Source organism: Coturnix japonica, chromosome 4 (assembly GCF_001577835.2).
Source record: "Coturnix japonica isolate 7356 chromosome 4, Coturnix japonica 2.1, whole genome shotgun sequence".
Classification (NCBI taxonomy): Eukaryota; Metazoa; Chordata; class Aves; order Galliformes; family Phasianidae; genus Coturnix; species Coturnix japonica.
The window spans coordinates 41351027-41366180 of record NC_029519.1 but is presented as its reverse complement, the minus strand read 5'-3'; the positions used below and the strand labels follow the sequence as shown (position 1 = coordinate 41366180).

General features: G+C 38.2%; 2 protein-coding genes across 5 annotated transcripts; one reads left to right on the top strand and one right to left on the bottom strand.

The window, feature by feature from the left end:
• Window positions 1–460: 460 nt before the first annotated feature.
• MRPS18C (mitochondrial ribosomal protein S18C) lies at window positions 461–2925 on the bottom strand. The gene is made up of 6 exons (XM_015861626.2): window positions 2505–2925; window positions 2343–2404; window positions 1449–1532; window positions 1054–1111; window positions 671–730; window positions 461–586 (listed from the first exon to the last, which is right to left on the bottom strand). The coding sequence occupies exons 1-6, from the start codon at window positions 2554–2556 to the stop codon at window positions 516–518; spliced, it is 387 nt and encodes a 128-aa protein (XP_015717112.1). The 5' UTR covers window positions 2557–2925; the 3' UTR covers window positions 461–515.
• On the top strand, window positions 2727–15043 carry HELQ (helicase, POLQ like). 4 transcript variants are annotated; one of them, XR_001554991.2, is made up of 18 exons: window positions 2727–2904; window positions 2990–3728; window positions 4209–4387; window positions 4994–5194; window positions 6245–6317; window positions 6478–6575; window positions 7088–7186; window positions 7872–8017; window positions 8867–9106; window positions 9874–10015; window positions 10311–10415; window positions 10895–11114; window positions 11874–12027; window positions 12595–12693; window positions 12981–13154; window positions 13676–13789; window positions 14154–14288; window positions 14837–14905. XR_001554991.2 is itself a non-coding variant. In XM_015861610.2 (18 exons), exons 1-18 carry the CDS (start codon window positions 2752–2754, stop codon window positions 14912–14914), a joined length of 3153 nt encoding a protein of 1050 aa, XP_015717096.1. In that variant the 5' UTR covers window positions 2727–2751; the 3' UTR covers window positions 14915–15043. The 4 variants fall into 4 exon arrangements, 3 of the variants coding, with proteins under 3 accessions (XP_015717096.1, XP_015717097.1, XP_015717098.1); XM_015861610.2 differs by having other exon boundaries at window positions 11874–12031; window positions 14837–15043; XM_015861611.2 differs by having other exon boundaries at window positions 2763–2878; window positions 11874–12031; window positions 14837–15043.
• The last annotated feature ends 111 nt before the right edge of the window (window positions 15044–15154 follow it).

The window sequence follows — 15154 nt, the reverse complement described above, 5'->3', positions numbered from 1 at the left end:
AGCTGCAATTTGGCACAGAAAATACCCATTCTACCTCAGAACTCCTTGAGTTTTTAACCTCTTCGCAGAGAAATTGTGGTTGCCAGGGACTGTTGGGCACATCTGCGTCGTTCATCAGGACTTCCTTTAGATGTCAGGGGTACATATATTTTGCTCATCAGGGCAACAGCACATCCATAGCACATCCCCCTCCTATTGGGTAATCAGCAGTTGATCACATAGTTGTCACACAGTGGGCTGCTAGGTATGCACAGTGACTGCATGGTTGTCCTCTTCTCAGAGATGAGCCCCATAAGTCAGCAACAGCTGAAAAGGGTTTCTCCTGGTCACCCACCAGTATTTCTTACCGCTGCAATCATCATGATCATTAACCACAAAAGCTTGCTGAGCAGGTTACATCTCAGATAGGTGCCACTGAACAAGCTTTGAGCCAAAAAACTGTTCCAGCTACTCACACCAATAGAGAACTATTAAGCATGACACTTTTATTCTGATTTCTTTACAGTATGTTATTCTCAATACTTAACATTACAAATCTTGGGGTCTGTGAGAAATGCTGGGTTCTTAAACATAACTGGCATAAATCCTGTAGGGAAATAAAATGGAGGATTTTTTTAAAATAAAGGATAAGTGTAACTTACCAAATACTCTGAAGTATAACAATACTTACCAAATATATGAGCTCTTTTTACGGCTTTTGAAATTTCTTTCTGCTTCTTATCACACAAGCCTAAACAAACAAGTCATTTTTTTTAGCTTCCTGGTTTCAACCATAATTCACTGATAATGTTTAAGAAGGAAGAAGCTTTATTAGTGACAAATTGCTCTGGCTTTGTCAAAGCCTTCTTACAAAAAGGTATGCACACTTACATACTTCTTTACAGTTAAGATTAAAAAGTGATTACTCATCTCATTTCTGGATGAAGGCTATTAGTTAACATGAACACTTCAAGATGTGCACAACTAGTAACATCCAGCTCTGTAAATGTACCTGATAGGTGAACTAGACTCTAGAAGACATCAATGTTAAACAGTAAGTAGTATTCCACATACCTGTTATATGCCTGCCATAAACGCGGCCAGTGTATGGAGAAACAAACTGGGATAGAAGCTATTAGAAAGCAAAGACAAGACTATAAGGGTTGCTTTGTAAAAGAAGCATTAACTTTCCCATATTTGGATCTGTTTCTTACTGAACCTTCCACATACCCTATCATTTAAGCTAAATAAAAGTAGAACTAGAAATGAGCATTTTATCTAATAGGCCTAGAGATCTGAAGTAACTAGTTACATAACTAGACTTACCAGTAAACACACACTACTTTAGTTTTTAAATCCTCTACACATTGGTATTAATCATTCAGTATTGCTTCAGACTTCTGCTCCCAAGCCCTTGAACACGATAGACCAATTTATTTCACATAAACATATATTTTCAAGGCACTCACCTGCACGTTCTTGTAGTCCACATGTATTCCACATAAGATACACTTTTTAGGAGGCTCTTTATATGGATTCTCCATTTCTATAGGCTGTAAGTAGACAACAGCTAAAATGTTTTAAGTTGCAAGAATACAGTCAGCTTGCACTCAATTTCACACAGACCCTCAGGGAAACAAACTGCCTTCAAAGCAAAAGGAGCCCCTCTCCTACAAAGAGGGCTTGGGGAAGTTAGTTGTTTAGTCTGGAGAGGGCTCTAGGGTGACCTCACTACAGCCTTCCAGCACTTGAAAGGAGCAAACAACGAGACTGACTTTTTATATGATCTAATAGAAGCAAGACAAGCAAAAGGACATAAAACAAAAGCAGGGGAGACTTAGATTACATGTAATGCAGAAAACCTTCACTTAAGAGGGCAGTAAGGGCCTCGCTTAGGCTGCCTCATCTCTGGAGGTATTTAGGACCAGATTAGATGGGATCCTGGGCAGCCTAAGCTAGTAGGGAGTAACCCTACCCATGGCAAAGGGTTAGGGACAGGTAGGCTGTAAGGTCCTCTCTAATTTAAACTATTCTGCATTTTGGAAGAAAATAATATTTTTTTCAGGTGTGAGCTATTTTAAAACAGCATGGAAAAGGTACATTCATAGAAGCAGACCACGCCTTATTCAGGGCACTTATTAACACTTAATAGTTGATTCCAGAAACAGTGAGAAGTAGCAATGAGCACAGTCACCTACACAGCAACATATCTTTTAATCACGAGAGCAGCAGGCATAGCACAGGGTACTACTTTAGTTTCTATTGCTTGTTGTTTGGCCAGCTCACCTACTGATATCAAGAACCTATGTATAGTTACCACGAAGAAGGCACAATACACCGCGGAACGAGAAAGGAACCCTTACCAAGTCAGACTGGGCCTCTGCCTGCTGATGCTGAAGACGACAAGGCCTCCCCCACGCCAAGGCTACACAGCAGAGAAACAACACCGTCAGCAGCAGTTGGACAGGGCAGCATAAAGCCACCACAGAAGCACACAGCAAAGGAGCAATGCACAGCTCGCTCACCCGGCACCCGCCTGCAGCACAGCCCAGCACCAGCCACAGCCAGCGCCGCCATCTTGACCGTTCCCGTCTCTCCCTGCGCACAACTTCCCCCCGCGCCCTTCAGCCAACCGGAGATACCATCCGCTGCCCAATGGGGCTGCGGCTTGCGCTTCTTCAGGCAGCAGCTTGGAGTTGAAGCTGCTCGTGTCTGTATCCTCCGCCATGGCCGCGGTGACGGTACCGCTCTGATGCCGCCCGGCTCCTCCTCATGGCTCAGCCCGTTCTCGCCGTGCGGAGGAGGAGCCGCATCAGCTCCGCTCGTAAACGGAGCCACCCGCCGGTGCGGCCCGGGGCCGCCTGCTCGCCGGTAGCTCTCAAGAGACGCAGCGCTGGCGGTGAGGGGGCCCCGGCCGAGACACCGGTACGGAGGTTTATGCTTCAGTTGCTAAGGCTTTTCTAGCTTGTTTCCTCACAATGTTAATCCTCTTGTTGTTCTGTTTCTGCAGTGTAACGATGATAGTGAGGAGGATATGTTTGGTGACTACGACAGCTTCCAGGAGAGTGATTCTTTACTGGCTCGAGTTCTTGATGCACAACAGCAGCACCCCCAGGATGAAGGCATGGATGTGAATGCAGCTGGAGAGTTTGCACATGGGAATCTTCAGTCAGATATGGACCAAAACAAGCAAGGTAACTTGCACACTACAGAAGATAGTAGCATACATAAAGTGGATGGATATCATGGCTTCCAAGTGAGTGAAAATGACTCCAGAGACACCAATGAAGAGCTCAGTGACTCTGTTTTTGATGAATTGCCTTCATCACAACTGTTGTATTTGGAGCAAATGGGTGAGCTTTCTTCTTGTTCACGAAGATCTGCAGGCACAGAAATGATGGATAAGTGCAATAATTCCTCCTTGGACAAAACCCGGAGTATGTCATCTCCATGTCCTGACTCTGAATGTAAGAACAAAAGCACAAAACCTTCTGAAGGCTCTAAGTCTGATTCGTGTAAAAGTGTGAGTCTTAAAGATCATCTGAAAAATGCAATGACTGGAAATGCCAAAGCCCAGACTCCAAAGGTCTCAAAGACCAAGCAGCTTAAAGAAGCTATTTTATCTGAAGAGATCTCTGTTGCTAGAGAAACAATCGGATCATTGTCTTTTGATATAGGCCCATTTTATGGATTACCCAGCAAAGTTCAGCATCTCCTCAGGCAATTTCGGGGGATTGAAACACTTTATGGTAATACAAGTTATGGCTACTTGGAAGCAAATTATTGTAGTATAAATGAAGTATTTTCTGTTTATTCTATTGTGATGTAAAATTACCTGTTTATGGTTGACTTATTGCCCATTGCACAAGCCAGATATTAAAATTAGAATATTTCCAAGTGTAAAAGTGGGATGATGTAATGCTACCTGTTGCATTTGAGGGAAGAGCCGAAGTCATGTTGGATCTCCAGAGGAGGAAGGATAAGAAAGTTAAGGTAATAATAGCTATGTCAGAAGAGAATTGTTTTTCAGCGGTGTGGAGGAGGATGGTGTAGCTTACAGGAATCCTTTTTTGTGTGATATCTAAGAAAATGGGGAGGCTTGTAGTACTTAACTGAAGAAAGCTCCTGATTGCCAAATTGGTGGGTTTTACACAGCAAGGCAAAGAGCCTTATGGGGGATGAACGTACCCTTAAAAAGGATTGTCAGTAATTCTTCTTTAATTTTACAGAATGGCAGCATGATTGCTTAACATTAAAATCCCTCCAGCAGAGGAAGAATTTGATTTACTCGTTACCAACTAGTGGTGGAAAAACACTTGTTGCTGAAATCTTAATCCTCCAAGAATTACTCTGCAGGCAGAAGGATGTTCTGATGATCCTGCCCTATGTTGCCATTGTCCAAGAAAAGGTCTGAAAATTCCTGGTATTGTGCATGTTCTGCAATGTGCCTTGTTATGTGACTGGCTTTAGCAGTAACATTAGCTAACAGTATTTTTCCATTAAAAGCATTTTGGGAAACAAGTTGCTTTGCTTTTAAGCTCTGTGCTGAGACTCAGTTTTATTCTAAGAAAATACTGTTGTTATCATGTCAGTATGCTATAAGAAGATATAGATAGATAGATAGATAGATAGATAGATAGATAGATAGATAGATAGATAGATAGATAGATATAAATGGGCAGGTTCTTGAAATGATGGCATTCTGCAGTGTCACCTGTATTTTTGCTCTTACACAGTGTCTTGCTGTCAACCCTTGTAGCAGAGTACTATTGTAATAAAGACAGATGCTACTCTGACTAGATCACAGTGAAGTTAGAGAAAAGTTAAACCACTCTCAATAAAGTTTGTGAACACTTTTGCTTTTCAGCTGTGGAAAGCAGTCATAGTTGATGTTTTGCTTTCCATATGCAGTTGATTTAGGTGTGGACAGGCTACATGTGTGGTTGAGTAGTTAAGACGGGTCTGAAATACCAACTGATATTGGATTTTGTTTGTTTGTTCTTTGTTTTTACAGGTTTGGGCTTTATCAAGCTTTGGGATAGAATTAGGTTTCCTGGTTGAAGAATATGCGGGAAGTAAGGGAAGATTTCCACCCATCAAGAGAAGAATAAAAAAATCACTTTATATTGCTACCATAGAAAAAGGACACGCTCTTGTGAATTCTTTGATTGAAACAGATAGGATTGATGACCTCGGTCTAGTTGTAGTAGATGAGGTAGGTCACAGGATTCTCCATAAATAGCTTTAGTTTGTTTCATTGGTTTAGTTTCCTGGACTTATTGTGTCACAAATAGTAATAGTATTATAGTAATAGTAACTTTGTTACTGCATTGGTACTTTGGGAGCAGAAAACTCAACTGCAACCAATGCCCATTGTGTTGAATGTTATTTTTATTCATCAACTGAAATATTCTGTCACAGTAGACTGTGTTAACATAGAGAATCACAAGGTTGGAAAGGACCTACAAGATCATCCAACCGTCCTCCTGTTACCATTGCAACCACAATGTCTACCGTGTTCGTGGTTAATTGTAAATTAACTGTTTCTTTGACTCTATAAAGTAATAAAAATTAGAAAGTGATATTGAGTTGTCTGACATGTGGTTTTGCATATATGTGTTGTGTGTCCGAATTTGGTATCCTGGGATTTTGGGGCTGGTCTACTGAAGAGAAAATGAAGTCACATTTCATTGAGAATTACCTGTTGCTCTGCTTTTTAGTAATGTAACCAAGTTGTATTGCTAAAGGTTAATTATGGGATTGAGTCACATGTGTAACATGTAAAATTGGATGTTCAACTCTTGGAATGCTCCAGGCTGACCTTTTTTAAGCACAACTCCTCTAAATGTGAAACGGTTTAATAAATAAGTTAGGCTTTTTCTGGTGGCACCTGCCTGTTAAGAAAAGATTTGTTTAGGTTCTGTAACAAGTGTTTCTTAGCAATAAGTTGAACAAGGTAAGTTTATGTTGCTTCATCTCCATGCCATTGCAAGGGATCCTATTTCCTTGACACTTGTGATATAATGAAATGGATGCAAATTTGAGCTGCTTGTATTCTTGGATCTTTTGTCCTATGGTTCTTAAATACGTATTAATTAAGGCAGTACTTAGGGAAGAAGCTTAGTGAGTCATTTTACCAAGTGGAACTCTAGATGGAATCTTGACAGACACTCAACTCAAAATTACTTAGAAATAAACTGTAGTATTTGTGGGAATATTTGTAGCCCAGTAATAACACTTGGTTGCTTTCTCCTCTGGTCTGCAGTTGCATATGATTGGTGAGGGAAGTCGTGGAGCGACGCTGGAAATGACTCTTGCAAAAATTCTTTACACTAGTAGTAAGTCAGTCTCTAAAATACTGTTTTATGATCATCTGTAGAGAGAAGTCTTGGCTTTGATTTCTAGATCTGTATTGTCTTGGCTTAAGAATTAAATACTGAGCAAAGTGTTTTAAATGGTGACCATGGAAATAAACTCATTTCAACTTGTGTTTTACAGAAAATACACATATTGTTGGGATGAGTGCAACTTTAAATAATGTTGGAGACCTGCAAAAGTTCCTGCAAGCAGAGTATTATACTAAAAATTTCAGACCGGTATGTACACAAAATACTGTAGAACAGTCGTTGTTTCACAGAATCACAGAATTATCAAGGATAGAAAAGCCTTACATGAACATGCCAGAAACTTTGAAGTTATAACAGCCCTGTTCAGACCTTCAACATGGGCTGTGTGTTTACTTTCCCAATGTTTTAAAAATTAAACCAATGTGCGTGCTAAGGCTTGCAATTGTACCAACAAAAGCTTTTTCCGTGGTATATACATCATAAGTCCTTACATTATCTGAACTAGTGATAAATCATTACTGTTTGTGTAATGCGCTTGGAATCTGAGCTGGTGGTCTTCAGTCATGAGAACTGTTTAAGAGCAGTGATGCGTATTCGTAGCTAATTAGACATTTGTTTTGTCAGAGCAGATAATTAGACCTATTTTTTAAAAGTGCATGCATGTATCTAAGTGAAGCATGATGCTCAATAAAAGCAGCTACATATCAATAATGGCTTCATCTTGGTAATTTGACTATTGTTTCTGGCTTAAATCAATCTAGGTAGAGTTAAAGGAATACATAAAGATAAGAGATTCAATTTACGAGGTAGACAGCAAAGCAGAAAATGGCTTTACTTTTTCACGTCTCCTTAATTTCAAGGTAAGATCCAAGTTTCTTTGAACTATGATTATAAAACATCATTATTCACTGATGCCTTTGCAGTGCTTTCACAGAAGAAATTACATAGTTGACTTGTAATGCATATAGCAAAAACAGTAGCAAACGGGGAGAAAAAGGTCCTTTAAATATCAGATGTTTAACTGTATTTTAATGTTCATATTGCTCTTAAAGTAGGTGAGGCTTGTTTCTTTTCAGTATTCTCCCATTCAAGTGGGCTTGAAAATTCCAGGGAACTAACTGCTTCAACTCTTTGGATATTTAAGAGCTGTTTTTTGCTCTTAAATAATAGAACATATGTTCATTGTTATAAGCTTATGACTCACTTATTTGGATTCACTTCAGTGTTAAGAGTGGTGGGTGATGGCATACTGCAACTAGCACAAGCACCATTGCTGCTGTGATAGTAAAGATACTAAGGAGGAGGAAGAAAAGTATTTGATTTTTATATAGCTATACTGAGCTGAATCTTTTGGTAAACTGTAAAGCACTTGGTTGGGAGAAGTTCATCCCACATTCTTGTTTTTTAAGTCACCTTAATGCAAATGAATGACCTGTGAAGGCAGAGCGCAGGTACCGAGTTTAAGAATTAAATTTAAAGTTTACTTGCTGAGTTTAAGAATTAAATGCTACCTTTAAAAAATGATGTTTGTCAATCTGTTGATAGTATTCTAGTAGTCTGGAGAAAGCAGATCCTGACCACATCGTTGCACTGGTTACTGAAGTTATTCCAAAATATTCCTGCCTAATCTTTTGTCCCACTAAAAAGAATTGTGAAAATGTGGCTACAATGGTTTGCAAGTATCTGAACAAGTATGTTTTATCTCCTGTTTTGTTATTTAATTATTATTATTATATATGGAATTATTGGCTAGAACTTGGGATTTATCTTAACTATTATGGTAGTGGCTTTTCTGGGTGAAGTGTGCTTTGAATGTACAGAATTATGTGAAGCTGTTAATTGGATATATTACAGAAAACTGCTCAAGGCTTATTAGTAAACTGTTTTATAAACTTTGCTCAGCAAATCTGATAGAGAATAAATTTTAAAAGCATGATAAATGTATATTAGAAGCAGTTAACCTTGTCTTATTGGCACTTATCTCCACAAGCTACTTAAAGACATTTTCTCTATAGCCCTGTATATTTGGTCACGTATGTCATTAGTTGAACATGGAAGTATGAAGTATCCTCTGCTTAAAGGATGTAAACACTGTACTGAGCTGCATGTACAAAAGAAATTGAGATTTGTTTGACTGGATAAAAGTCTGATTTGATATAGTTATAGTCTAGCAAGAAATTACATTGATTATTCAAATTTCCCTGCCACCAATCTTGGAACCAATTTTCATGTTTATAAGCTTCGCTATAAGCTGATATTGACCTTCCCACTTGTCTTCAATGTGCCTTATACACGTAATCAATATTTGATGCCTTCTGTACCCTTGTTTCTTAACAACAAAAAAGAAATCACTTGTGGGTGACTTCAGTCTCTACTTGTGTATCACTATTTTAAAGTTGTCAAAAACAAATCTTTATCCAAACTCACATTTAGTTACAGGAATGGATAATGAACAGAAATATAGAAGCTATGTCTGCCTTAATTTTTGTAAAGTGATTATTAATTGATCAAAGTCTGAAGCAATGTTTTTTGCTCTAAAGAGAATTCAGAGCTCACAGGGAGAAAGAGAAACAGGATCTAATTAAGAACCTAAAGGATATTGGAAATGGAAGCATCTGTCCTGTTCTGAGGCAAACAATTCCTTTTGGTGTTGCCTATCACCATAGTGGCCTTACAAATGATGAAAGAAAGAGTATAGAAGAAGCATATTCTAGAGGTGTCCTGTGCCTTCTTGCTTGCACAGCTACGTTAGCTGCTGGAGTCAACCTGCCAGCCAGAAGGTTAGTTAACAGATATGTTACATTGTTTCATTCTTGCACTGTAAATAATAATAATAAACCTTAAATTGGAAACATCACAGCTCTAATAAGTATCTTTCAGCTGATACTTGGAAATTTCAGGAGGAAGTAATTTAACACACTGAGCTTAGAACAGAATTAAAACTGTAAAGTTATCACCTAAGAAAAATGTATTGGTATTAAGTCTCTCAGAATGCATGGCTGAGGAACGCTTTCCTGAATGGATGAAGGAATTTTTACTACACTGTGAGATTTCTTCAGTATTCAGTAATAATGAGCAGGTGATGATGCTTTTTAAATGCTTTCACAAGAATAACATTTAAATCCTAAAATAATTATTTTAGAAGGTGATGTTTAAATATATTTTATGAGAAGCACCTGTTACACCGGTATTGATGGCATGTCTTGCCGTCGTCTTTAAGACCAAAGACTAAGAATCCAGATTTGTGTGTATGCATTTGATTAACACATCTGAGGGGAGATAACTTTATTTCTCTAACAGAGGAATGTGGTCTGTTTTTAGCATTGCTGACTCAGGGTCAACGTTGTTTGTGTTTGATGAGTAATTAAAATGGATTGTGGTTCAAACTTGAAGTCGTTGAATGTTGTTTTGTTAAACACTTGTTTTGAAACAAGTATGCTTAATTTTGGTTAGCTTAGTTGCAAAGCATGAAGCATTTTTAAGATATTACAGCTATAGTAATTTAATATGAAGCACAGCTTGCTAATGATTCTTTTTTGTTTTACAGGGTGATTTTAAGAGCTCCTTATGTTGCTAGTGAGTTCCTGAAGAAGAATCAATATAAACAAATGATTGGCAGAGCTGGTCGAGCTGGTATTGACAATGCTGGTGAAAGTATTCTCATAGTGCAGGAAAAAGACAAACATTTGGTAACTTTTATGAAGCTGTTGCTGGTTTAAGTCATTGGATTAAGCTGGTGAGATAAAGAGGAGTAGATGAGCTCCTTAGCATAATTTCTGTGGAATTTGTTTGAAGTAATTGACTTGTGTAATACCTGTTAATTGCTTTGGTCATGCATGGATTGTTTTCACCATTAGCTATGAGTGCTAGATGCTTACGCATACTGTGTTCATAAGCAGAATCACAAGTATCCATACTTCAGAACATTTTAAAACTATTACATAAATACTTTTATCTACCAATATATTTCTTGGGACCTTTTAGGTTCGAGATTTAATAACCAGTCCTTTGGAGAATTGTTACAGCAATCTTCTGCCAGAGCTCACCAAGGGAATGCAGTACCTGTTGCTATCACTGGTTGGATTAAAGGTATTGGTTAAGTATTATGAGAGTTAAAGTGTTTGGGGGATGCAATAAATATTGTATTGCTTGATTCTGTAGGAAAACCAACTTAGCTAATATCAGCACAGCTTCCCTTCAGATGAGTGCAAAACTGTGACTAGTATCTTTCTCACTTAAAAAGTAATGACACAATGTGATGCTTTTCCAGCGTGGACAAGGCCCAAGTTCTGTCTGCCTTCTCCAGTGTCTTAATACTTCCATTTCTGATACTAGACTCTGAGTATAAAAGCTAGTAACAGTCTAAACAAATTAACATAATAGAATAGCCAGGATAATAAACAAGTGTACATGCTGTCCCATCAGATCTATGATCAGCTGTCTATTCTATTCGTCATTTATCTCTCTATAAACAACTTAAATGATAGTCTGAGTAATTGTTTTGAATAGCATGCTCTTTTATGCATGACACATTTGAGCAATGCTAATCACTTCCAAATCTTATACAGATTGCAGTTACCCAAGAGGAAGTGTACAGTTTTATGTGCCATACATTGCTGGGTGTCCAGCAGCAGCTGCTGTTGAAAGAGAAGAGCCTCTCGGAGATCGTTAGAGATGAGCTACAAAATCTAATAGAAAAGGGACTCTTAAAAGGAAAAATAATGGAGAAGGATCAGAATTCTGCAAGTCCACTAACAATCACACTATTGGGTAAAGCTACATATAAAGGTAAGATTGATTTTATTCTTCAACAAACACTTTAATTTCAGCTGTACCTCAGTTCAATGTGGTTTTCTCTCTTCTCTTTGAAAAGCTTTGAAAAAAAGCCTGCCCAGTGCTAGTTTAGTTACTAAATAATGTGTTGGACTGAAATTAAGTATGAGTAAGCATTGTGTGACTGAAATGTTATGGGTATGAATTTGAACATGAATCACAAGAAGACTCAAAAGAGAGCTGTATTAAAATTAATGACTTAATTTGCTTTAGTGTTTGTAATGAAAATTGCAGTCTCATTTTTACGAGTAGGTATTGTGAGTAATGTTATTTTTTTTAGCCTACAAGGAGACTGATGGGGAAAGGAAGTAATTTTACACGTGGTCCAAATCTAATGTAAAAAGTATACCAGAAAGTATGGTTTTTTTCATCTCATAGCATAAAGATGTAGGACAAGGAAAGCATTTGTATGAAACTGAGAGATAGCTTCAATCTGTAAATCTTACAAGAGTTTCTTCAAAAGAAGATAATTCAAATGTTCCAAAAGCAACACAAAACGTATGTGGAAATCAGCAATCGCAGACTTATTGCAGTTTCTTTTTACCAGTAATGATAGATGACAATGATTATTTGGGCTGCACTTTTCTCTTGGATTAAGACTGCACTGCCAACAAACTTTTCTGGAAAAGCAAAATGATGACTGCATGTGAGAATCTGATGCACTAAACTCTGTGTGCCTACCTAAAATTGCTGAGCATTGTATGCTTGTTTTAGGGTCTATAGATGTGTCGTACTGCAATCTTCTTTACAAAGAGCTGAGGAAAGGCTTGGAAGGGCTGGTTCTTGAGAGCAGTCTTCATCTTGTCTATCTGGCTACTCCATATGACATGGTTTCCAACTGCAGCCCAGACTGGATGCTATACTTGAGGCAGGTGAGATTTGTATTTCAAACATTGATCAAGGCATTTACTAATGCTGCTTAGTGGGCTTTGAGTGTGTTTATACATACAGAATGTAATTAGTACAATGTTTTGATGAAAAGGTAAAGATGCTAAATGTTTTCAGTCACAGGGCAAAAGTGCTTTTCTTTACCTCAGGAGCCTAATTTGTCTTGTGCATTGATATTTTGTTCACTTTGTGAGAAACAGGAGCATAATGGCACTAACCTTTGTATAACTGGGGTTGTTAAAGCGTGGTACTCAACAATTTGATGGGTAGTGGTAGTTCTCCAGGGTTTTTAACTGATTCATCTTGAATTTTATATATAGACTGACCTTCATTACCAAATGAGGTGAGAAATGTGATGCTGTGTGCACCTTCATAATAAAGCTGTGTATGCAGGTGGTATGCGTATTAAACATATCTGATGTGAATTACTTTGTAGAGCTAAATATACTATTACATACATTGTCTGCAGCTGTTCTGATTTGTAACATTTAATTTCTAATTAGTTGTTATGTAGAAATGATTTTGAGTGTAATCAATCTTCCTTTAGTTCAACCAGCTGAGTTCGGCAGAGCATAAAGTAGCAGATATGGTGGGAGTACCTGAGAGCTTTATTGCAAAAAAGGCTTCTGGTCAAGCCATCAGAAAGGTAGGCTGGAGATTTCTTATGCCTAAGACAACAGTGTAGTCTTGGAATTTGACTGTTCAGAAATGCTGGATTAACTTTCTTGAAAGTATTTAATTATTACTGTTCTTTTACACCTTAACTTTTTTACCTCATCTTGTTTCAGAATGTTTAATGTGTTCGGGTCTAACATGTACCTGCTTTAGAGATGTGAAGGAACAGGGATGTAAAGATTTAATCCTTGAAGAATGAGAAGGAAATTGTGAACTTCTCAGGGATTGCTACTGAGTTCTAATTTGTTTTATTCCTAGAATGTGGACAGTGCTGTTGTGAACAGGCTCTACCTGTCATTTGTCCTCTATGCCCTACTGAAAGAGACCAACATATGGAGCGTCTCAGAGAAATTCAACATGTCCCGAGGTTATGTGCAGAATCTCCTTACATCTGCTGCCTCATTTGCCTCGTGTGTTCTTCATTTCTGTGAGGTAGTGTTAAATATCTCTTGGTATCTTCTCTTGGTTGGTTTTGCAGAAGTTGGAATTATCTTCTGTTACGTTAAACTTAAGGGATACATTGCATTTCACCTCTCCTGTGTGTAACCATACATTGTCAAGATAAGCATGTCAGTATGATGGTGCATATTTCTTGTGTTAACGGTAAGTTTGGTGGACAGAAAATGCAAGAATACCTACTCTAAGAGGTCATTGATCAGTCATAAAATGCAGTTGATGGAAAATTATGAGCTTGTTTTTGTGAGATGAGCCTTTCTGGTTGTATAATGTCACTGTGAGAAAAGAGCTGCCTTGGTTAGTTCTTTGTTTCTTTCTCCATTGAAATAATGCATTCTTCATCCTTCAGAACTGTCCCAGACTTAGCTGAGGAGTGACAAATGCAACTCTGCAACAAGCTGGAAGAATTACGAACAAGAATCACTTTCCTGCTGTCTTTCTTCAGTGACTTTTTTACTGTCTTTTGGTTTGACTTTTAATTGTCTTTGCCTCTGCAGGAGCTGGAGGAGTTTTGGGTTTATAAAGCCCTGCTGACAGAACTTACCAAGCGCTTGACATACTGTGTTAAGACAGAGCTCATTCCTCTCATGGAGGTAGCAGGGGTTCTAGAGGTAAGTAAACCTATCTTGGACAAAGGCAAACTTTTATGCTAAATGTTATTATCACTGAAGTCTGGAAGACCAGGCTAGTTTTTTATTCCACATTTGGGATCGTACTTCACAGCAGTCTGGGGTATCAGGGACTGTTGGGGAAATGTGAGCTGGAGCCGGCCATGTTCTCCTTCTGGTTGCTGCTGCAGCAACGGTGAAAACACTGCAGTTGCCTGCTAATTTAGAGCTTTGTGCAAGGTGAATCAAAGGGAGCCTGGATCAGTATTAAAAATACACGTATAAATGTTTTGAGATGGTTGCAGAGATTAGGACTGAGGATTCTTACTGCCTCGTACAACAATATAACGCAATTTTTGGCTTGCAGGCACGAGCTAAACAGCTTTATAACGCAGGGTACAAAACTTTAGCACATGTAGCTAATGCAAATCCAGAAACTCTGGTGAAGACGATTGAGCATTTGTCACGACGTCAAGCCAAGCAAATGGTTTCGTCTGCTAAGGTAAGCAGGAATGTTAAAAGAAACTACCTGAGGAGTTCACAGTTTCAAAAGTGAATATTCGAATAACATTAAAAGAAAGTGGAAGATTCGGTTTAGAAATAAAGGTATTTGTGAATATTTGCAATGGCAAGAGTGATCAGTATTAATCCAGTGAATTCATTTTCTTAACCATGTTATTTAGCTAAGATGATTACAAGGGGAGTGAATTCAGTGACTACAGCCCTCAATGCACTTGAATGATTGGCAAATAGAAACTACTTAAACCAATTTTGTTTCTCGGGATGAATGTGTTAGTAAAGAGTTCTCTTCATTGGAGAAGCAAAGACCAGAAATGTTCTGGTTGCTGATCTGGAACAGTAAACAGTTCAAGGTCTTGGCATAATACATAAGATATTAGTCCTTGGAGTGCTGCAGTCCTGTGAGCAACAGCATTGTTTAGTTTCATTTTTCAAGACAAGATACAAACTTGGATTAAATACCAATTTTCCTTTCCTAACAGTATAGCAAGTGATTGTCTTAATTCCCTCATTATCTGATTGCTTTCACAGATGCTGCTGACTGAAAAAGCTGAAGCTTTACAAGAAGAAGTAGAGGAACTCTTGAAAGTACCTACAGATATCCCATAAACGTACTGACCAGCTCGGTCATTAAACAAATAATAATGAATTGAAATATCTGGGCGTGTCTCAGGTTTTTACCTCTGTCCTATATACACATGCTGTAAATGTAATAAATATTTATTATCTTTTTGTATACATTGTATTTGTGTGGATTTTGAATTGAAAGTATTTCTTACAGGCACCAAATGACTGTTCTGTCTCTGTTGATGCCTGGGGAGAGAATTGCGAAGGACGACTCTGTAAAAG